Genomic DNA, 24,589 nt, shown 5'->3' with positions numbered 1-24,589 from the left:
ATAAAAAAATAATAAATATGTAGCTTAAATATTTTAGCTAAAATCAACTAGTTATTAATTAAAAAATAATTTGGACACAAGTTCATTATTTTGGTCCAAATTCTTTTTGTTCAACCAAATATATTTGAGCTCATATGGGAAAATCGAAACTAAAATGAAGTTAACCCAAAACCAAAAAATCAAAACCAAAAACCCGAAACCAAATGGTCTTTAAAAAACTCAAAGAACGATATTTCGGTCTTTTGTTTAGTTTTAGCTTCAAAACGAACTGTGCACATCTCTATCACCCATCACCTTTTGTCCGTTGTCACTCTCATCAAGCGTACAAATATTTAAATATTTATATTTTCTAAAATGATAAATGAGGAAAATATTTTCAAATATTTCTTTGACTTGGCCGTATTAATATTCAATTAAACGTTTAGTTATTTTCAAGGTTTATTTGGATTTTGAAATCTCATAAGTCACAAAAGTCAAGATCGTCCAAAAGCTGAAAGTTTAATGTGTTGACTTTGAAAATAAAAAATGTGTCTTTTAATTTCAAAGAAAGGACTTCTTTTGCCTCTTAATTTATTGAACGTAGAATTCTCTTTTGGACATTTATGAACTCTCACCCATTTTCTACGCAATTTATTGGTATTTATTCAACCAAATGTGTCCATAACTTCTTTGTAAACACCTCTTATATTTTTCTCTAAAATAAGTAGCCACAACATAGTTACTATTTATCGAAGATGGCCGAAAGACTAACAGATGATCAGATTAGGGAGTTTCGTCAAGCATTTTCGATGATCGATAAAGACTCTGATGGTACGTTTATGTTATTTTCTTTGGCTATTACTAATTTGCTTAATTACTAACATCATCTAAGATGTTAGATATTAGTTTTAGTTAACTTTGTTTGATTATTGTTTTGTTAATGTTATTAGGGTTAATTAGCACGGATGATCTCATAAGCGTGATTCAAACATTGAACGAACATGCTACTAATGAAGAGGTTCAAGAGATGATGAGTGAAGTTGATGCTAATGAAGAAGGCACTATTGATTTTCATGAATTTCTCGGTATCATGTCTAAGAGAATGAAAGTACGTACTCGAACTGTTTTTAGAAAATACAAAATTTGAAATTATATTTTTTTACATATAAATCATGTCATGTTGGTTAAGACTTATGAGACACATAGTTTATAATGTTGACGCCAAAAATATACAAGTATAACTCTAGTAATAACAATATTGTGGCGTTCAATTGTTAAGATTCGGTTTTTGTGTCGATGTCTTTAAGGTTTCGTGATTTACAGGATGATGTGAGTGATGAACTAAAAGAAGCTTTTAAAGTCTTCGATAGGGATCAAGATGGCTACATTTCACCAGAGGAGGTAATTTTCACCATTGGACTAAGTCTGATTATACTTTTCTATTCTAATGAGCTTCGATATGCTATCTCACTATACGAGTAATATATGCATTAAAGATTTTAAGCGTACGATAGCGTGTGTGCTACTATATTTATGTGACATAAATGTCAAATACAACACATGAATAGTAAATCTAAAGGAATTTTTTAATAGATTATGTGTTTAAAAATAAAAAATAATATATAAATCATTTAGAATAATGTATAAAATAATAGTAACCACTGTTCGATGTTTATTATGATACATAGTTGAGAAATGTGATGATAAACTTGGGGGAGCGATTAAAAGATGAAGAGTTGGAACAAATGATGCGAGAAGCTGATCTGGATGGAGATGGGGTTATTAGTTATGAAGAATTTGTTAGAGTTATGGTGAATGCTTCATGAAGAAAGTAAACGGTGGCATTATGTTTTATCAACACAAAATAATTATCTAACTTAATATTGCAAGACATTCCTTGTGGAATAAACATTTCCTTTCTTTTTTTATTTTTATTTTTAATTTTTTTTCATCATCAATCTCCTATAGTGTGTTGTATTATTCTATTTCTGTGTATTTTGTGGGATCATAGTTCTTTCCCAGTCATTAGTTTCATATGGTGGAGATACGGTGTGTGAAATGAAGAAAAAACATAAATAAACATATATATCTTCATTTTTGTTTATATTCAATTATTTTTGTGTGTATCATAACAAATGACATCCATGATACAATTATTTGCATAATATTGGTTGAATTATAAAATCGACAACACAATTCAAAGATGACAGATTTTATAACTTTAGGTTAAGTAGTTTTTCCTCAAACTTCAAGTTTCTAGACATAATAAGTATTTACAAAATTAATACGATCATAAACAAGGTAGAGATTTATGCATCATGATGGGAAGTCTCATGTTCAGTCATTGACTCATTGGCATGACGTTATTTAGGAAAAATAGTGTAATTTAAGAGTAATATAGTTGGTTGTTCAAAAAATAAAAATTGTGTGATAAAAAATCGTAAATAATTGCATGCGACTCAAGCGACTTTCAACCTAGATCAATGAGTTTCGTGTTTGGAAATAAAAGTAATAATTTTAGTAACAAAAGATTAAAAACAAAACTGAAAAATCATTGTTCAATGAAAAATGTAAACTATCATTTAAACTTAAGCCACTATAAAGGAAAAAAAAATCATTCAAAATTAACAATATACTTTCATAATTTTGTGTCTAAAAAAAATTTTAGTTGAATGAGGTGGTTTGTATACGGTGTTGGCTGTTTTTGAAATGTTGTACGATGCATCCACGTTAATATGATGGTAGACTTTAGTGGGTGTCGTTCTTGTTAAGGAGCCTAAAAATTCAAAAGTCAATTTATGACATTTTTTTCTTTTTAACAACCAATTAATGCAAAACAAGCAATGGTAGACACACACGTATACGGTATAACCTTGTCTTAAAGTACATGTGTTGAATCTTGGATACTTCCGTACGTAGTACGCTGGTACGAAGAAATTGCATATTATATAAAGTGGCCTTTATATGCAATTTGGAATAAGTTTATAATTAGAGATGTGATTTGTAGATGATAAAATAAAAGTACTTTATTTTTATACACATTTATTTGTGTATTATTGTATCATTTGTTAGTAATATTACTTAAAATAAAATAATGTTTTATGTGATGCGCAAATTTCATCTTTTATGGCGTATTAAACAATTTCATGATACTAAAAACTAAATTTATAGTGAGATATAAAAACCGAGTTACATCGACAACTACAAAATATGTAACTGCAAACACTAACTAAGTCGGGGCAGTCTGACGGCTGATGCTCGGAGGGTTTGATCCTGTTAGAGGTTTAGAGCGTTCCCATTTGATTCCATATTTCATTCTTCATTTCTAAATTATCGTAAATAATAACATGAAAAGCAAGTCAGTGTCGGTACCCCGCTCATCCCTACTCTTAAAATAAACTTAAAACTCTAAAAGTTGGTCTAAAAAACAAAGTTAAATGAAATCAAAGGAATTCCCGATCTGAATCGTTTAGAGGTGCACAAATCGGTTGATCATTAACCGGTTAATATGCTAACCGGTTTTTTTGGCGGGAATTAACCGGTTAGACATGTTTTTGGGGGTAGGGTAGTAAGTGGTTTTGACCGGTTAGAGAAACGGTGTTGACCGGTTAGACTTGACCAGTTAATAACCAAAAAAAACCCGATTTTTAATAAAGTAATAATAAAAAAAATTGGTTAACCGGTTTTGAAATCAATAATATAAACTGGTTACTAACTGGCGGTTAGGATCGGTTAGTAACCAGTTAGGATTGGACTGGTTACGAAATCAGGTACAAACCGGTTAACTCTAGACTCGTCATACTTTGTTCCTTTCACTAAATGAATGTGGGCCTTGGTTCAGGTATGGCCCAAGTGATTGATCCAAGACAAGTTAAGGGTCAGTGTTTGGGCCTCAAAATAGTATTCCTCTACTTGTAACGGACTCATTTACATTCACATCAAATTTTCTAAGCATTAAAATAAATTATAACCCCTTTAAAGGCCCAATTAAAAGAGATCTCAACAACTTTCAAGATTCTTGAAAATTATAAACCTAATAATAAAGTGGCATTTAAATGTACTAAATTTGCATAAAGACACAAGAATTGGGAAAAAAAGAAAAATCCTTTACACACGTTATTGGTTTCATTATATTAATACAAGGAATCGCCCGACCGATCTTTTTATGTAATTTCCAACACATGGTCATTTCACACGAAACTGAAGCAATATTTCTTAAAGCGATGATATGTGTTAAGACAATCGTAAGTGTTATGACGATATAATAGGCCCCGAGTTAGTTATAAACAATTTCGTAGAAAGATAGGATGTTTCTTTTTGGTGACTTGAAGGATATTACAAGTTTGGAAGAACAAAATGATTGTAGCTTGTTATTCACTCATCTAATCTCTCTTTTAGAAAGCAATATTCTTTGCTTTTATTGATACTCATATTGCTTTGTTTGATGAGAAATTGCAAAAATGTTTGAATTTCTTATATACAATTTATAAGACAAAATTTCTTATTGTTAACGTTGTCCTTAAGATAAAAGAAAAACAGTTCAACACAATAAATGTTATTTTAAATTGATAGATTTAATTTTGGTGGAGTTTGGTATTTCCTAGGTAGAGGATTTAAAAAAAGGTGCATAAAATATGAATGAATCAATATATGAGATTTTCAAAGACCAAAAAGTAGAAAAATAAAAAGGAAAAACGAAAGAAGTTTGGTCTAATAGCGCGTTCAAATGAAGACGGTTCAAACAGACTCAATCAAATCAGTATTATAATTGGTTTAAGATCAGATCATTTTCTAAAAGAAATGTCCAAACGAACCCGTCTAACATACTGGTTCCAGATTATATATACTGTATCAAATGCAGAAATATCACAACATACAAAATTATCCCATTTTCGATACGTAGTCATTTGATTTCCTTAAAAAGAGTAGGTAATAGCGACATCGATGTAACTTTATGGTGAACCATACCCGTACCAACTTAAGTACCTAACACCGCGTGACGCGTAATTTAAGCCAAACTTTTGTTTTTCTTCGGAGAAGTTACATATCACGAGCTTTCTGGTATTCAAGGACACAAGCAGGTTCATGGGAAAATCAATGAAACATAAATTAATATAAAAGGTTTCTTTTTTCATGGGCAAGCAGAATGTATTGTAAATATTAGATTATTAGATATCAAATTCTTTTAATAATTATAATGAAATTTTGCATTAAGATACTAAGATTGATAAATATTTTAATTCTCTAAAGTTTGATAGAGGGTGACAGACGAAAGATACCTATAAGTTGAAAAATAATGTGAAAGATATAGAAAGCTGCTTATGTAACGATATATTTTAGAACGACGACTTTCTTGTATTTAGGCTACAACACTTTCAAAATATGGAACAATGACTCTTATTTTGAGTATTATATTCAAAGATTGAGCTCGGCTTGTAATTAAATTTCCAAAGTCGCCTTTGCTCGTTTACTATTTAGTTATCTTCATTTACAAGCATGTCCACACAGCAACACAAACATATTACATGTGTGTAAAAATCTATAGAAAACATAGTAAATATTATTTAACTATTTTATGATAGCTAACTATATAATAACTATCATGTAATATGTTCTTTTTACATTAAATAAAAGTCATTATATTTACATAAATAATAAGATCATTGAGTCCAACCAAACTCTGTATATGAAGTTCGTGTTTGGATCAGTTTATTTTTTGTAAGCTTTATTTTAGGTTAAAGTTTGGTTATTGCTCGTTAAAGCTCGGTTCAATTCAAGTTCTTAGCGAACCAATCTCAAGTAGGTCACACAGTCTCGTCAGTACGTCAAAATTGATATCTACACTACAACTTCTTAACAATGTAAGAAGGGACAACTTCATAAAATAATAACAAGTTTCAAAAGTGTTTCAATTATGTCACTCAACTTTAAAATGTGTTCCAATTAAGTTACTAAACTTTCATATATTATTGAATTAAATGTTTTAGCATGTTTTTTAAGTGTTTTTCTTTTTTGTTTCACATAAGAAAGCTTTTTATCTTTTTTTTTATGTTGACGTTGAGTGACGACGTGAATTTTATTTTTTATTTTTGAATTTTAATATAATTAACGTTTTTTAAATTTAACTACATATATTGCAAATTCCGACCCCACATCTTATTTTCCATTTCTTTCTTGACGCACAAAAAATCGTTAAGACTCGATTTGAAGATTTAGTGACCCGATTTAATGAAAATATGTATGAGTGACCCAATTAGAACACTTTTGAAAGTTTGTTACTATTCTATGAGATATTCCCATTTATAAGAGCAATACAAGAGAAACGAAATGGAAGGACCATCGAGAGTTCCGAATCACGGGTCACACGCATTTGAATGACTTGTCATGTGATAACCATGATCATAACTCATAGTACACATATGAAACAAGAGTCACGGGTTATCTGTTTGGTTTAAGCTTCCGTGTTTAATTAAAAACTAATTAATACAACCTAATTTATTATATTAGTTAGTTATTTAATATACTTTTCACATTCCCATTTAATGCTGCATTACTTGATGAGGAAAACAACGTACGCGGCTAAGAAAACGTAATGTACAAGGACATATACTTAATATATAGGTTGTTAATGACGACCTTCCACGAATATTCATAAACAGTCTTTTGTCATAAACACAATGTAGATTATAATTATATTATAATATAATAACTAGATAACAAAACCTAACGCGAATTCAACCGGTATCGGTTAAGTTCTCTACGGTATTGACACTAAATTAGAAAATTAATTATGTGAACGTCTAAAACAGTGTTAAACATACAACTTGTGATTAAAGCGGCACGAATTTGATCGGCATCGATTAGATTCGTGCTGGTACTAAACCCAAAAAAATAATTAGTAGATGTTCAGAATAATAGTGACACTCGTATAACTTATAACATAAGAATAATATATTTAAAACGATGTTAATTCAATAATATAAGTGTTGCGGCGAGCTAACGCGAATTTGATCGGTATCGGCTATGTTCGTTACGCTTTTGGAACTAAAATGAAAAATAATTTTGTAAAATGGTCATATTTAAAACAAATAAAAAAAGAAAACACCGGTGCTGCGGTGACGAGTCCATTTGTATTCAGTCGGCCGGTATCCGTTTAATTTGTTACCGTGCAAAACTTAACCTTAAAAGTAATTTTGTCAAATTACCATATAACAAAAAAACACTTAAAAAGCTGATAGAAAAAGAAATTATGACACCGACAATGCCTTTTAATCTTTATGTATAATATATTGTTAAAATAAGTTAAATTTTTTCGTTAAAGAGGTGTTAAATTCTATATACTCCAGTTTCCTGAACATGATATAATTATATAAATACTTATATTTAAATATAAAATAGAAAATGAAAGATGTAACAAAAGCTCAAGTAGGTCACATCAAAGGAAATTGTTCTTGTCGTGTAAAAACAATTTTATGAGGTGCAAACACAAAATGCTCAACATTAAACATCTGGAAATAAAAAAAAAATAAAAATACTATACATATATACATATAGTTTTTTTAAATAAATTTTACAGGACATTGACATCCCTTATGTTTCAAAAATAATCTAACCAACGTATATACCGACATACCGTTTTATTGTTTTGACTTTTGAACAATGATATGATATTTCACATTCGAACATTAATGATACGATATACATATACGCTTTTGGTGTTCACATACAAGACTAATAATCGTAACTCGGTGTATAACAAATTTATTTATAAGTATTACGCGACGAATACATATGTTGTTAGATTATTGCATGAATACATGAAATAAAATAAACAATTTATTTTTCAAATATTAAAAATTATAAAAAAGAACGATATAAATGTAATGTTAATTATTATTTCTTTCTTTAAAATTTCAAAACCAATAAATATATTAGCCTGATATGTTTTATTTATTTTATGTAACGTAAAGTAGATTTGTCATGTGTATGTTATATTCCTAGGTAATTGTATATGAGCTTCTATGAAGTTTATTGTCATTTTCCTAAAACCTTAGTATATAATATAAGCTCAGAATTTGAGAACATACATCCACACCATCTTAAATTCCTTCGGTCTAATCATCTCACTTTCAAAACCTTTGCAAACACAACAAGTACTCAAAATGGTTTCAGAAATCCAACCACACGACATTGGTACGATGTTGTATGACATCACCACCACAACCACCTTAAACCTTACCAAAGCCAAGAAAAGATGGAGACGTGCATACTTCACTATATATTTTTCAAACACCATGGTATCAATCGCAAAAAACGTCATCTCCAAGGCACTAGCCGTTTCAGAAATCCCGAAATACTCGGTTATCGAAATCATCCCAGATATTGTTGATCCTAAGGCTAGTATCAATATTATTGATGCGTTTGATCATCAGTTCTATGGTGTTGATCAAACACAACTCGTTAATATCGTACAAAACAAAGACATGGAAGCGCTTCGCAAGTTTGATGGTGTGAAGGGTTTAGCTAAAACCCTTGATACTCATCTTGATAATGGTATCAACAGTCGAGATTTAAGCGAAAGGGCAGCCGTGTTTGGTTTTAATAATTATGAGAAACCCTGTCTTAAAGGTTTGTTTTATTTTGTGGCCGAGGCGTTTAAGGACGTCACAATTCTCATACTAATGGGGTGTGCGGTTCTTTCTCTTGGTTTCGGTATCAAAGAAGACGGGATTAAAGAAGGATGGTATGAAGGTGGAAGCATACTTCTAGCTGTCTTTCTAGTTATCGTTGTGTCGGCGATTAGTAACTTCAGACAGGAAAAACAGTTCGACAGTTTGTCAAAGATTAGCAATAATATCAAGATTGATGTCGTTAGAGAAGGAAGAAGACAAAAACTATCTATATTCGATATAGTCGTTGGGGACATTGTGGTTTTGAATGTAGGCGATCAGATTCCAGCAGACGGGTTGTTTATTGACGGGCATTCGTTGCTAGTTGATGAGTCGAGCATGACGGGTGAGAGTGAGCAAATAGAAGTTAACACCAACACTAATCCGTTTTTAATCTCGGGTGCTAAAGTGGCTGACGGGCATTGTCAGATGCTAGTGTTATCAGTCGGGATGAACACTGCTTGGGGGAAGATGATGAGTTCCATCACGGGTGATAACAACGAGCAGACGCCATTACAAGCACGCCTCAACAAACTAACTTCTTCAATCGGAAAGGCAGGTCTTGCAGTTGCTTTCCTAGTTCTTGTAGTTATGTTAATTCGCTATTTTACGGGAAACACGGAAGATGAAAATGGTAACAGAGAGTACAATGGGAAACAAACAAGTGTCAACAAGATACTAAATTCGGTTACCGATATATTCTCGGCGGCGGTGACCATTGTGGTGGTGGCCATCCCAGAAGGCTTACCGCTAGCGGTTACCCTCACACTTGCATATTCTATGAAGAGAATGATGGCTGATCAAGCCATGGTCCGGAAGCTATCTGCTTGTGAAACAATGGGTTCAGCAACGGTTATATGCACCGATAAAACTGGGACTTTGACTATGAACCAGATGATTGTAACAAAGTTCTGGCTCGGTCTTGAGTTCATGGAACAACATTCTTCCAATATTATCGCTCAACAAGTCCTAGAACTTCTGCACGAGGCAGTCGCGTTCAACACTACTGGTACGGTTTTCAAAAACACGTCACATATGATCCAAGAATACTCTGGATCCCCAACCGAAAAAGCGATTTTATCATGGGCGGTTGAGGATTTGGATATGGAGAAACTGAAACAAAGTTCGACTGTTCTTCATGTCGAGACTTTTAATTCAAAGAAAAAACGAAGTGGGGTTTCGATTAGGAGGAACGACAACACAATTCATGTTCACTGGAAAGGAGCTGCCGAGATGGTGTTGGCAATGTGTTCAAAATATTATAACAGCAACGGGCGCAAAATGATTATCGACAGCGATTCCAGGACGCATTTGGAAAATATAATTGAAGGAATGGCAGCGAGTAGTCTCAGGTGTATTGCTTTCGCGCATAAGGAGGTTTTAGAAGGCGTTGATGATCACATATTAACTGAAGAAGGGTTAACATTGCTCGGGATTGTCGGGTTGAAGGACCCATGCAGGCCTGGGTCCAAAAAAGCTATTGAAACTTGCAGGTTTGCAGGGGTTGAAGTCAAGATGATAACTGGTGATAATGTTTTCACAGCAAAAGCCATAGCCACTGAATGTGGAATACTTGAATCGGGTCAAGAAGTATGTGAAGACGAAGTGGTGGAAGGCGTCCAGTTTCGTAATTTCACAGATGAAGAAAGAATGCAAAAGGTTGATAAAATCCGTGTGATGGCAAGATCTTCGCCTTTTGATAAGCTTTTAATGGTAAAATGCTTGAAACAAAAAGGACATATTGTGGCAGTTACCGGTGACGGGACAAACGATGCATCAGCACTCAAAGAAGCGGATATTGGACTTTCAATGGGAATTCAAGGAACCGAAGTGGCGAAACAGAGCTCAGATATTGTCATTTTGGATGATGACATTGCCTCTGTATCAACTGTATTAATGTGGGGCCGATGCGTGTACAATAATATCCAAAAATTCATCCAGTTTCAGCTGACAGTCAATGTAGCGGCTCTCGTTATCAACTTCATTGCAGCGGTAACTTCTGGTTCGGTCCCTTTAGCCGCGGTTCAACTCTTGTGGGTGAACTTAATCATGGATACTTTGGGTGCACTTGCACTTGCTACAGAAGGGCCCACTAAGGAACTCTTGAGCAAACCGCCTGTGGGTCGGGTCGAACCGCTCATAACGAATATCATGTGGAGAAACCTACTGGCACAGGCTATTTTCCAGATTACTGTTCTATTGACGTTCCAGTTTAAAGGCAAGGCGATATTTAATGTTGACGAGAGGGTGAAGGACACAATAATTTTCAATACTTTCGTGTTATGCCAAGTGTTTAACGAGTTTAACTCGAGGAAGCTGGAGAAGAGAAATATATTCAAAGGTATACACAAAAACAGACTGTTTATTGGTATTATCGGGATGACTATAATCCTTCAGATTTTGATGGTGGAGTTTTTGAAGAAGTTTGCGGATACAGAAAGATTAAACGGTGTGCAGTGGGGAATTTGTATTGGTATTGCAGCTTTATCGTGGCCTATCGGATGGGTTATGAAGTTGATACCGGTGCCTGATAAACCATTTCTTAGCTACATTAGACACTAAGTTACATAACAGTTGTTAATAGTGCATGAACTTTTATAGCAGTGGTATGTTATCTTCATTGTAAATACTTGCATTATGATTAAATAAGAATATTATTATGGTTTGTTTCTGGCTTTCATATTTAGTTATGAAGTAAACACAATATGACAGTTTGATCTTTGAAAGCATATAAACTTTCTTTGTTTTAAACCAAAGAAGGTACATCATTTGAATATATTTTTGTATGTGTATGATGTAACAACAAATACAATTTGAATATATTAATGTATGTATGTAGGCTTACTGTGTACCCCAAGGGGTCACAATGACACTCAAAATTTATAACATGTTTGACATAACAAACTAATCAAGTTCATTGAATTTGTAAACTGTATTATAACTAGGAAAAAAAGTATTAGAAAATCTGCAAAAAACATATAATTCTTATTCTATTACTACCATTAATATCAAAATTTAAGCTTCCAATTAATAAAATTCTAAGCCAAAAATATATAAACTTCAAATCGGAAGCAAACCGGGGTGTCTCAATTCAAATACACGAAATCGTTAATTTCAATGACTACGAGTTTTATGGTTGAACGATTCATCCAAACACAAAATGCAGTAGTAGTAAGTTGATTCAACAATATTACAGAGTAAGTGCGTGGTTACCTAAGTGGCGAAGCTTGGGCGAGTTCGTCAGTGGGCCGGACTAAAAATGTATTATAACATTCATAAACGAGATATACACTTTAATTTTAACAAGAATTTTTACCCGCGTGTTGAGTCATAGTGGGTTAATTACATTATATGTTCGAAAGCTACTGTGCGTCGCGACGGAAACACGGTGGAAAGTTGGTTGTCATCGGTTCAATACGTTGTGGCAAGAGTTTCATTACCAAAGTTGAGCGGCCAACAAGTAAATATGTGAAACTAAAGTTGAGAGACTAAACAATATATACATGAAACTTTTGTGACAAAAGTCTAATTAATCAAAGTTTAAAAATAAAGTTGAGAGGCCAAAAGGTAAATTTTAAAACTTATGTTGATAAAGTATAAAGAAATAAACTTTCACACGCGCATTTTAGTTGTATATATATAGTTGATGGGCTAAAAAGTATATGTATGAAACTTTTGTGACAAAACGCTAATTAACAAAGTTTATAAATAAAGTTGAGAGGCCGAAAGGTAAATTTTTTAAAACTTATGTGGCTAAAGTATATAGAACTAAACTTTCCTACTTGCATTTTATTGTATATATAAAGTTTTGAATCAACATCGTTTTACACAACTCACTACCGTTGATAGATCACTTTTGAGTTTCGTCATGAAGTCGAACCTGATCATAACCTCAAAAAATAATATGAACACATACACAAAATTGGATATCTCCCAAACGTGTAGACTTAATGCAGAAAATAACTCGAAAGCTGAATTACAACTTATATAATAGCTCGATATATATAGACTAACCTATGCTTATAAGTCTACAACTCAAATTGCAAATCTATTAGGACTCTAACCAACTTGTTTGAATTCTAATAAAATTTTGTCACCAAACTGGTGACCCAAGTAACTAATTTCGTCAACACTTTAACCGAGTCAAATTAAGCATAAATTCAACTCATTAAGAGTTTCTAATATAATTTAGTTTTTAGCATAAGTTGAAGCAGTAAGGGTTTACTCCTTGTTAGACATCCTAATCTTATCCGACTAATAAAAATATAAATCCATCAATTGTAATTACGCTTCTGGGCTCTGACAAAAAAGTAATATGGGCTTTGGTTCTGGTCTAGATTAAGTTAATGGCCCAAGACTAGTTGATTGTTAGTACTTGGGTTGAAAGTAGTGTTGCTTTTGTCATAATGCAAACTCATGGGCCTGCATTTAGAGTGCACAAAAAACCCGAACCTGGAACCGGACCCAAAATAAAAACCCGAAACCGATTTTTTAGTACCCGGGTTTCTGATACCCGAACCCGTACCCGACCCTACCCGTAGGGTACGGATAGGGTATGCATTTCGATAGTAAAACCCGAACCCAAACCGGACCCGATTTATACCCGGTAATACTCAGAACCCGAACCGGTTCCATACCTGAAATCGGGTTTTCCAATACCTGAAACCGGGTATTTCAAATACCCGATGTATATCCGAAAGATACCTAAACATACCCGAAAAATCCCCCTAAAAAGTGCAACATTTAAAAAAATCTTATATATACCCAAAAAATACCCAGAAAAAGCCCGATAAAACTAGAAAATAGGGTATTCATATACCCGGTTTTAGAATACCCGGTTCTATACCCGACCCGAACCCGATGCATAGGGTATGATTTTTAGAGACAATACCCAGACCCGAACCCGACCCGTGTATTACCAATATCCGATTTTCCAATACCCGGTCATACCCGAACCCGATTCTATACCCGAACCCGGATATTTAAATAACCCGATTTGTGCACCTCTATCTGCATTGACATGCATGTTGCATATGCATGAAAAAGGTTTAATTTTTCAACAATTTAAATATTAAAAGTAATTTTGCACGTGCACTTTAGAAAAACATTCAAATCTAAAAACCCTATTGAAGGTCAAATAAAATAGCTCGTAAATCGTAATACCCTTTTAAGATTCATGAATTTAGAAACCTAAAAAAGTGGAATCTAAATTTATTTGTATAAATTGTATAAAGGCATGGAATAAGAATAAATCAAAGAATAGTTCGTACGCGTGTTCATTCCATTATATTATTATTGGCACGTCCAAGCTTTCTAGGTCCACTATTAGTAATTCTCACACAAAATTAATACGAACTTCTCTAAAGTAATGTTATACGTTTTAGAAAGTGAAAGTGTTACAACAATTTCTTTTCATTTTACGGGCTCTAAGTTGTTAGATCATTTGGTATGATGACATTTGCACTTATATTTGTTTACTTTATACATCAATGAATTTAGTGGAATCAAAACCAATGTTTTAAAAACATGTTCTTACTCATATTGGATTAGGTTAAAAAATGACAACTTTGATTGAAACTGGGAGGTTCAACTGGGAGTTTACCATGTAATCTCATATGACTACATTCAACTAAAAAAATAACCCAAAATTATGTGCTTTCATAAAAAAAATAATCCAAAAGGAAATTCATAATAAAAAAAGAATCCAAAGCACTCGATTTTTAAACGAAGTTTTTTGAAAATAAAAATAATCCAAAAACACTTGTTTCAGTTTTATCCGCTTGATTAAAGTCATTTTTGAAAAATATGGGTCGTAAAAAAATATCAAAAGTTTATTGGCCTTAAAACCAGTTTGTTGGTTTAAACTAGTATATTTTTTTAAACTGCAGTTCAATGTTCTTGCAAATCATCATAAAATACCGGGCTTTAAATACCATCTGTCTGTCTTGAATCCAGTGTAACCGGTTCAATCGGCTGGTTCGTACTTGTTTTTAGATTCAAAACCCGTTCTTTTACGACCGAAGGGGTATTTAATAAAAAAAAATTCCCAGTAAAGTCAATTTGAATTATACGACAGAGCGGTAAGGAGAATTTAGTAGAGTAATTTATAAGAGGGGAGGGGGCACTCATGGTTGGTACCCATGCACCGACCAATCATACACTTTTATTTCATTTATACCTTTATGTACCCACAAACCATAAAATAACTGAAAACATATACCCACAAGTACCCTAAAACTGTTTTTGTTTAAATTTTAAAGATAAATAAACGATTAAATGTAATTAAAATTAAAATTTCATTGAAATATTAATGGGTGTTTAATTTTTCAAAAACCTCCAATGGGTTTGCCATGTGGTAAACATTTGCCACAAATTGTAATTTGACAAATTACCCACATAGTTAGGGGTGGGTTTGCCATGTGGTAAACAACCCATAAACCTTACCCACACTTGGGCACAAGTACAAGTGCGGGAAAGGTTTATGAGTTGTTTACCACAAGCCCAAGTGTGGGTAAGGTTTATGGGTTGTTTACCACATGACAAACCAGTGTGGGTAAGGTTTATGAGTTGTTTATCACATGGCAAACCCACCCTTAACTATGTGGGTAGTTTGCCAAATTATAATTTGTGCCAAATGTTTACCATATGGCAAACCCATTAGAGATTTTTGAAAAATTATGCACCCATTAATATTTCAATGATATTTTAATTTTAATTACATTTAATCGTTTATTTATTTTTAAATTTAAACAAAAAGAATTTTAGAGTACTTATAGATATGTGTTTCCAGTTATTTTCTAGTTTGTAGGTAATTATAGATGCTATCCATAAGTGCCTCATCCCCTCTAAGAATGCAATGCTTTTAATCATTTTATTATTATTATTATTATTATTGCTTAAAATCGTAGGCTGGAAATTTCTTTCACGTGTCATTTTCAGCTTGTACTCTTCGTTTTCTTTTCAACTACTATAGAGGATACGGTATGAAAATGGCGTTGAAAAATATAACTACAGATCTTTCACTCCTAATTATTCAGCCAGTTTCCATATTAATTTCTACATGAATCAGCTTCCAAGTAGAACCACCACCCTTTCCAAAGCCAAGAAAAGATGGCGCCGAGCTTACTTTACCATCTATTTCGCAAACGCCATCGCCATCGCCATCGCCAAAAACGCCAAGGATCTAGTTATCGACATCACCCAATAAGCAACTGTTGTTCCTAAGGTTTGTTATCAACATCAAAGAGGTGTCTGGTGATCAAAAGCAGCTCACTGATATCATACCAAACGAAGATCTGGATGTGAAGACCAAAAATGGAATGATGTTTGGTTTCAATACCTACGAAATACAGACGACTTCGGTAGCTTTGTTTTACTTTATGGTCGGGGGTGTTTTTGGAGACATAAGGATGCCCATCCCTCAAAGTGCTGTTAGTATGATCAATACCGAAGAGGCCTCTGATAATCAGTTACACCGTATTGATAAAACACGGCTCGCTTGTATCGTAGAAAACAAAGACTTGCAAACGCTTCACAGGGTTGTTGATGGGATCAAAGTGATCTTGAAAATGGAATCAACGCTCAGGATCTAAACACAAGGAGAAGCGTCTTCGGTTCCAATACTTACCAAAAACGTCCGCCTCCAAAGGGTTTGACGTTTTTTGTTGCCGAAAGTTTTAGCGACAAATTGCTTCTCATACTAATGGGGTGTGCGGCTCTGTCTGTTGGTTTTGGTATCAAAGAAAATGGGATTAAAGACGGATGGTATAAGGGTGGAAGCATACTTCTCGTAGTGTTTCTAGTTATTGTTGTGTCTGCGATTTGTAACTTCAGACAGGAAAAACAGTTTGAAAGTTTGTCAAAGAGAAGCAATGATATCAAGATCGGTGTTATTAGAGATTGGAGAAGACAAACGATATCGATATACGATATCGTTGTTGGCGATATTGTGGTTTTGAACATAGGGGATCAGATTCCAGCGGACGGATTGTTTATTGATGGGTATTCATTGCTTGTAGACGAGTCAAGCATTACAGGCAAGAGTGAGCTAATAGATGTAAACACCACCACTAATCCATTTTACTCTCGGGTGCTAAAGTGGCTGACGGGCATTGTCGGATGCTCGTGTTATCAGTCGGGATGAACATTGCTTGGGGGAAGGAGATGAGTTCTATCATGGGTGATAATAACGAGCATACACCATTACAATCACGCCTCATCAAACTAACTTCGTCAATCAGAAAGGTAGGTCTGATAGTTGCTTTCCTAGTTCTTGTAGTTATGTTAATTCGTTATTTCACGGGGAATATGGAAGACGAAAATGGTAACAGAGAGTACAATGGGAAACAGACAAGCGTAAACAAAATACTAGAGTCAGTCATTGGCGTGCTCATGTTGGTATTGGCAAGTTTGGTGGTGGCCATCCCTGAAGGCTTAAAGCTAGCGGTTACCCTCACATGTGCATACTCTATGAAGAGAAGGATGGACGATCAAGCCACGATTAGGAATTTATCTGCCTGTGAGACCATGAGCTCAGCCACGGTTATTTGCACCGATAAAACTGGGACTTTGACAACAAACCGGATGACCGTCACAAAGTTATGTCTTGGTCTCGAGTACATGGAACCACATTCTTCCAATGTTATCCCCTTGCAAGTCCTTGAACGTCTCCATGAGGGATTTGGGTTAAATACGACAGGTACGATTTCCAAACACACTTCAAGATTACCCGAATACTCTGGATCTCCGACTGAAAAGGCGATTTTATCATGGGCAGTTGAGGATCTGGGTATGGATATGGAGAAGCTGAGACGAAGTTCAACTGTTCTTCATGTCGAGGCATTTAATTCTGAGAAGAAACGAAGTGGGGTTTCGATTAGGAGAAAAAATGACAAAACTATTCATGTTCACCGGAAGGGAGCTGCAGAGATGCTACTCGCAATGTGTTCTAAGTATTATAACAGCAAAGGATGTAAAATGATAATGGATACAGATGCAAGAAAACAATTGGAGAACAAAATAGAAGGAATGGCAGCAAGTGGTCTCAGGTGCCTTGCTTTTGCGCATAAAAAGGTTCCGGGAGGCACCCATTATCAAACATTAACAGAAGAAGGGTTAACTTTGCTGGGGATTGTTGGGTTGAAGGACCCATGTAGACCCGGATCCAAAAAAGCTATTGAAACTTGCAGATATGCAGGAGTTGAAGTCAAGATGATAACCGGAGACGATGTATTCTCAGCAAAAGCCATTGCCACTGAATGTGGAATACTTGAATCGGGTCAACAAGTATGTGAAGAAGACGTTGAGGAAGGTGTACAGTTTCGTAATTTTACAGATGAAGAGAGAATGCAAAAGGTTGATAAAATCCGAGTGATGGCAAGATCTTCGCCTTTTGATAAGCTTTTAATGGTAAAATGCTTGAAACAAAAAGGACACGTGGTGGCGGTTACTGGTGACAGGACAAACGATGCACCTGCACTCAAAGAATCGGATATTGGACTTTCAATGGGAATTCAAGGAACCGAAGTGGCGAAACAGAGCTCAGATATTGTCATCTTAGATGACGACATTGCCTCTATATCAACTGTATTAATGTGGGGCCGATGCGTGTACAATAATATCCAAAAATTCATCCAGTTTCAGCTGACAGTCAATGTAGCGGCTCTCGTTATCAACTTCATTGCAGCGGTAACTTCTGGTGGGGTCCCTTTAACCGCGGTTCAACTCTTGTGGGTGAACTTAATCATGGATACTCTGGGTGCACTTGCACTTGCTACAGAAGGGCCCACTAAGGAACTCTTGGACAAACCGCCTGTGGGTCGGGCTGAACCGCTCATAATGAATATCATGTGGAGAAACCTATTTGCACAAGCTGTTTTCCAGATTACCGTTCTGTTGACGTTTCAGTTTAAAGGTAAGGCGATGTTTAATGTGGATGAGAGGGTGAAAAACACAATAGTTTTTAATACTTTCGTGCTATGTCAAGTGTTTAATATGTTCAACTCAAGAAAGTTGGAAAAAGGGAATATATTTGAAGGACTACACAAAAACAGACTGTTTATTGGAATAATCGGGATTACTATAATCGTTCAAGTTGTTTTGGTTGAGTTTGTGAAGAAGTTTGCAGACACAGAAAGATTAAACGGTGTGCAGTGGGGAATTTGTATTGGTATTGCAGCTTTATCGTGACCCATTGGATGGGCTACGAAGTTAATACCGGTACCAAATAAACCATTTCTAAGCTGGATTACAGAGTAATATACAATAACAGTTGTCAATACATGAACATTGTTATGATCTACTTTTGTGTATGTTTATTATGTAAATATATTGTATAGTCTATGGTCTAGAGTGTCATTATGTGAACGTGTCAAACTATAAGGGACGACCGAACGTTGCAACCCTGAATGAATATAACGATTCGTGTTGTATATATATGTTGATCTAGTGTCAACGCCGCAACCAACGTTATTGATGCTACCGACACCACCAACATTGCCGCATCCTCCACCGCAACCACCAACAAGCAACCACCATACTCGCCGACCACAAACCTCTTCTACAACACCATTATTGGCACCACTGTACGTTATCGCTAAGACCAACCTCATGATCACCACCACTGTTACCGCTTTCTCCGCTAGGATCGAAATCATAGTCCATGGGTTTCTGCCACTATATTACTATCAAATTCATCTTAATTTTCTTTTTTTTTTGGAAATTAACACTATATCATTTATCAAAAAAAAAAAAATTAAAGCATCCCTGACACCCTCTCTCTCAACAACTATTTTTGATCAACTAATACATAATCTCTTAACAAATTCATAAACTTAATGGTGGAAACTTACTAAGTATAGGGTCATAGGGCCATCATAAAGGTCTTTTCTTTTTTGAACGACTAAATTTGTGTACTCAATGGGGTTTGAACATCCAATCTTTTTTATTACACCTAACCAGTAACCACTTTACCACCCCATTAAAGTGGGAATGACTTTTCTCTTTTAACTACAACTAAAGGGTATAACTCGTGTATTTCTTAAAAAAAATCTCATCTTACACATATAAAAAGTTGACAAATTTATGATGACTTAAGAGTCAACGGACCATGTGATCCTCCCTTAGTTTCGCCCCTAAAAGTAAATGAGCACAATAATTTAGTAAAAAATAGTTGTTTTACAAAAAAATAACCGGAAGCTCTAACTTTAGATAGCTTCACAAACCAATCCAAACTCAACAATTTAATTCTATTTCTAGAAAACGTTTACAATTTATTTCCATTTCTAACAAACCAATAGTGTTACCTCAAATAGTAAAGAGTAGAAGTATAAGCTATAAAAGTTTAAGACCAAAACCGTATTCTTATGTATCATGGAATCATTCATGTAACTAATCTCACAAACACTTCAGGTCCATTTTGGATTTGAAATTCTTGGGTTGATCTCAAACGTCCAAATGTATCCATTGCTTTGGAGTATATATTATTCAAGGGGTTTGAATAAAACATAATGTTTTTACAATTTTTATTAATTTCTTAGCAATTTCCTAGAGTAATACATAATTGGACAATGCTCTCTTCGCAAATTCCTAGGAGTAATATTTAATTGGATGCTCCGTCAGCAATTTCTTATATAGAACACAAATCCTCTCTTCTCACTTTTCAAACAAAACACACTGAAAATGGTTGCAGAAATCCAAGCCATGTTCGATTTTGATAACATGTTGTACAGCACAAGCACCACCACATTTACCAAAGCGAAGAAAAGATGGCGTCGCGCATACTTCGTTATATATTTCGCAAAAACTATCGCCAAAAATGTCATCTCCAAGGCACCAACATATTCAGTTATTGATATCATCCAACAAATCGTTGTTCCTAAGGTTAGTAATGATCAAACACAGCTCATTAATAGCGTAAACAACAAAGACCTGGAAATGATGGATGGTTGGGTTTTAAAGAAGATGAGAATCATGTTGGTTCCAATACTTACGAACCAGTGGATTTGTTTTACTTTGTGGTCGAGTCCTATTTTAAAGATGCAAAAGAGGTGTCTAATCATCATTTATCCTGTATTGATCAAGCACAACTCACAACTCACCAATATCGTGCAAAACAAAGACTTGCAAACGCTTCATAGGTTTGATGGTGTGAAGGGCTTAGCCAAAATCCTTGACACGAATCTCGAAGATGGAATCTACGGTCATGATTTAAACAAACGCAGAAGCTTGTTTAGTTCAAATACTTACGAAAAACAGCCTAAAAGGGGTTTCTTTTATTTTGTTGCCAACGGTTTTAGCAACATATACCATTGCATGCTAATGGGGTATGCAACTCTTACTATTTTTTGGGGTATTAAAGAAGATGGAATTCAAGATGGATGGTATGAAGGCGGAAGCATACTTCTCGTTGTCTTTCTAGTTATTGTTGCAAATGCGATCACTGCCTCAAAAATGAGAAGCAGTGTCTCGAATATAAGAAATAATATCAAGGTTGAGGTTGTTAGAAAAGGAAGTAGACAAAAGATATCGATATTCGATTTAGTTGTTGGAGATGTTGTGGTTTTGAATGTAGGAGATCGGATTCCAGCAGACGGGTTGTTTATTGATGGGCATTACGTGCTAGTAGATGAGTCGAGCATGACAGGTGAGAGTGAGCTAAAAGACGTAAATGCCATCAATAATCCATTCTTATTCTCGGGTGCCAAAGTGGCATATGGTCATTGTCGGATGCTCGTGTTGTCAGTCGGAATGAACACCGCTTGGGCGAAGGTGATGTGTTCCATCACGAATGATATTAGCAACGAAATAGCAAGTCTACACCTCTACAAACTAATTGGTTCAATTGGAAATGTAGGTTTTGAGGTCGCTACCATAGGCTATTTGATTTGGTTTGCATTTCTCGTTGTGATGACAGAATACAAAAACTATAACCGAGAGCATAATGGAAAACACATCAGTGTATACCAAGCACTTGACTTGATTATGGGTATCTTCATGCTGCCATTGATCATGGTGGCGGTGGTGATCCCTAGAGGTCTACATCAAGCGTTCCACTTCACACTTGAATACTCTAAAAAGAGAATATTAGGTGATCAATCCATGGTTCGGAAGTTATCAGTATGCGAGGCAATAGCTTCAGCCACGGTTATATGCACTGATAAAACCGGGACTTTGACAATGAACCAGATGAGCGTAGCAAAGTTCTGGCTCGGCCTTGAGTACATGGAACCACGTTCTTCAAGTATTATCACCCTATAAGTCCTTGAACTTCTCCACGAGGCAGTCGGGTTCAACACTATGGATCCGTTGGTCAATCACACATCCTCAACTGAAAAGGCGATTATATCGTGGGCGGCTGAGGATCTGGGTATGGATATGGAGAAAACGAGACAAAGTTCGATTGTTCGTCATGCCGAGACATTTAATTTGGTGAAGCAAGGAAGTTGGGTTTTAATTAGGAGAAAGAATGAAAGCATTGATCATCTTCACTTGAAAGGAGCTGCAGAGAGAGTATTAGCAAAGTGTTCAAAATATTATGACAGTAATGGGCGTAAAATGATAATCGATAGAGACTCAAGAACACAGTTGGGGAATATAATCCAAGGAATGTCTGAAAGTAGTCTTAGGTACATTGCTTTCGCGCATATGAAGGTTATGGAAATCAGAGAAACATTACTTGATGAAGAGTTAACTTTGCTCGGGATTGTGGGGTTGAAGGACCCGTGCAGACCCGAATCCAAAAAAGCTATTGAAGCTTGCAGGTTTGCTGGAGTTGAAGTCAAGATGATAACAGGAGAGAACAGATTCACAGCAAAAGCCATAGCCACTGAATGCAGGATACTTGAATCGGGTCAAGAAGTATGTGAAGACCAAGTAGTGGAAGGCTTCCAGTTTCGTAATTTCACAGATGAAGAAAGAATGCAAAAGGTTGATAAAATCCGTGTGATGGCAAGAGCTTCGTATTCTGATAAGTTTTTGCTGGTGAAGTGTTTGAAACAAAAAGGACACGTTGTGGCGGTTGCCTGTGACGGGACAGACGATGCTCTAGCTCTCAAAGAAGCTGATATTGGACTTTCAATGGGATATCAAGGAACCGAAGAAGCCAAACCAAGCTTAGATATAGTTATCTTAGATCGCAACATTGCCTCTGTTTCAACCGTTATAGTGTTGGGACGATGCGTGTTCAGTAACATCCAAAAAATCATCCAATTTCAACTCACCACTGCTCTTGTTATTAGCTTCTTTCCCGCAGTAATTGGTGTTTCTGTCCACTTAAACATTGTTCAGCTCTTGTGGGTGAATTTATTCACAAATACTTTGGGTACACTTGCACTTGCTAGCGAAGGGCCCACTAAGGAACTCATGAACAAACCGCCTGTGGGCCGGTTCGAGCCACTCATAACTAACATCATGTTGAGAAACCTACTGGCACAAGCTATTTTCCAGATTACCATTCTATTGAGGTTCCAGTTTAAAGGTCCGGCCATATTTAGCGTGGGTGAGAGGGTTAAAAATACTATGATAATTAATACTTTCGTGATGTGTCAAGTGTTTAATGTGTTCAACTCGAGGAAGCTTGAGGAAAGGAATATATTCGAAGGAATACACAAAAACAGATCGTTTTTTGCAATAATTGGGTTCACCGTAATCCTTCAGATTGTGATGGTGGAGTTTTTGAACAAGTTTGCGGATGCAGAAAGATTAAACAGTGTGCAATGTGGTATTTGTATTGGTATTTCAGCTTTATCGTGGCCTATTGGATGGGTAACGAAGTTAATACCGGTGCCTAATAAACCATTTCTAAGCTGGATTACAGAGTAATATACAATAACAGTTGTCAATACATGAACATTGTTATGATCTACTTTTTTGTCATCTCCATTGTAATAAACTTAAATTATGATTATATAAGAATATTCTAATGGCTTGGACATACTTATAAACTAATCAAGTTTATTTATTGAAATTATGAGCTGTGGAACTCAAAACTTTGGTATAGTGACAAAGTAAAAAAGTATTAGGCAATTTCCAATGATAAACTAACCCTTGTTCTATTTTTACCATTGACAAAACTTAAGTCTCCAAGAGGCGGTTCGTTTCTTGGAGCGGGTGCAGAAAGTGGTCCACAGTGACTCGCAGAGCCTGAGGAACCAAGGATTTATATTTAGTAGAATAGGCTTTGCGATTCAAAAGGGGATAGCGGTGCAGCTTGTTGCTCGCTTACCCATTATCCAGATGTAGCTCGGTTTGTGTTATATATAATAACTTTTTCAAGTTTCCAATTAATGAAATTTTAAGCTAAAATCTGTAAACTTCAAATCAAGAGTACTCATTTCAAATTCACGAAATAGTATGAGTTCTAGGGTTAAATGATTCGTCCAAACAAAAATTATAGTCGTGGATTCGATCAACGTTACTTCCTACACATATCAATGGAGTTGATGAAAATCAAAACTGAGATAAACTTATGAAATTACAACATTATGATAGTTTGAGTTCATATTACGACTGAGAGCTTGTACGCAGTGAATATAAACACGATACATGACTCATGAGAACACTCTTACACCATTGTTGCTAATACACAAACATACAAGAGCAACTTTATAAGAAAACTATAGCGAACTTGAAGCCCAACCGAGTAGAATTATACCAAAAGTTGTTGCAACGTTTTCGAAAACGCGGCGTGCTGAAAACAACTTACATTTCGAATAATCATAGACAATGGATTCTAGCTAAACCGTACCATTCCGAAAAAATATTAATTTGGTTAGGGTTAAAATGGGTTCCGACAAAAAAGGGCTCGTTTAAGAAAAAACATGTCTCAAAGTTTCAAATGTATAATTTATTATGTGGTGTAAATCACTCTCATCTAAAGTACAAGGGTCATATATAGTGCCATTATTATGTAGAGTGTTTATTATGTAATATGTATGCATGTA

The 24,589-nt window shown here is 35.0% G+C and overlaps 1 protein-coding gene and 3 pseudogenes across 1 annotated transcript; all 4 read left to right on the top strand.

Annotated features, from left to right (window-relative positions):
* The first annotated feature begins 544 nt into the window (after positions 1 to 544).
* LOC143574807 (uncharacterized) lies at positions 545 to 1,816 on the top strand. The gene is made up of 4 exons (XM_077059331.1): positions 545 to 810; positions 930 to 1,087; positions 1,303 to 1,380; positions 1,668 to 1,816. Exons 1-4 carry the CDS (start codon positions 735 to 737, stop codon positions 1,803 to 1,805), a joined length of 450 nt encoding a protein of 149 aa, XP_076915446.1. The 5' UTR covers positions 545 to 734; the 3' UTR covers positions 1,806 to 1,816.
* Positions 1,817 to 8,134: 6,318 nt separating this feature from the next.
* On the top strand, positions 8,135 to 11,297 carry LOC143574794 (calcium-transporting ATPase 12, plasma membrane-type pseudogene; annotated as a pseudogene).
* Positions 11,298 to 15,708: 4,411 nt separating this feature from the next.
* LOC143574801 (calcium-transporting ATPase 12, plasma membrane-type pseudogene) lies at positions 15,709 to 19,246 on the top strand (annotated as a pseudogene).
* Positions 19,247 to 20,294: 1,048 nt separating this feature from the next.
* On the top strand, positions 20,295 to 23,724 carry LOC143574806 (calcium-transporting ATPase 12, plasma membrane-type-like; annotated as a pseudogene).
* The last annotated feature ends 865 nt before the right edge of the window (positions 23,725 to 24,589 follow it).

The sequence above is a fragment of the Bidens hawaiensis genome, unplaced genomic scaffold (assembly GCF_021521415.1).
Source record: "Bidens hawaiensis isolate Kalapana, Puna unplaced genomic scaffold, B.hawaiensis_p1.1 tig00027112_1, whole genome shotgun sequence".
Lineage (NCBI taxonomy): Eukaryota > Viridiplantae > Streptophyta > Magnoliopsida > Asterales > Asteraceae > Bidens > Bidens hawaiensis.
Note: the sequence above shows the minus strand (reverse complement) of the source record. Positions and strands in the feature narration are given on the sequence as shown.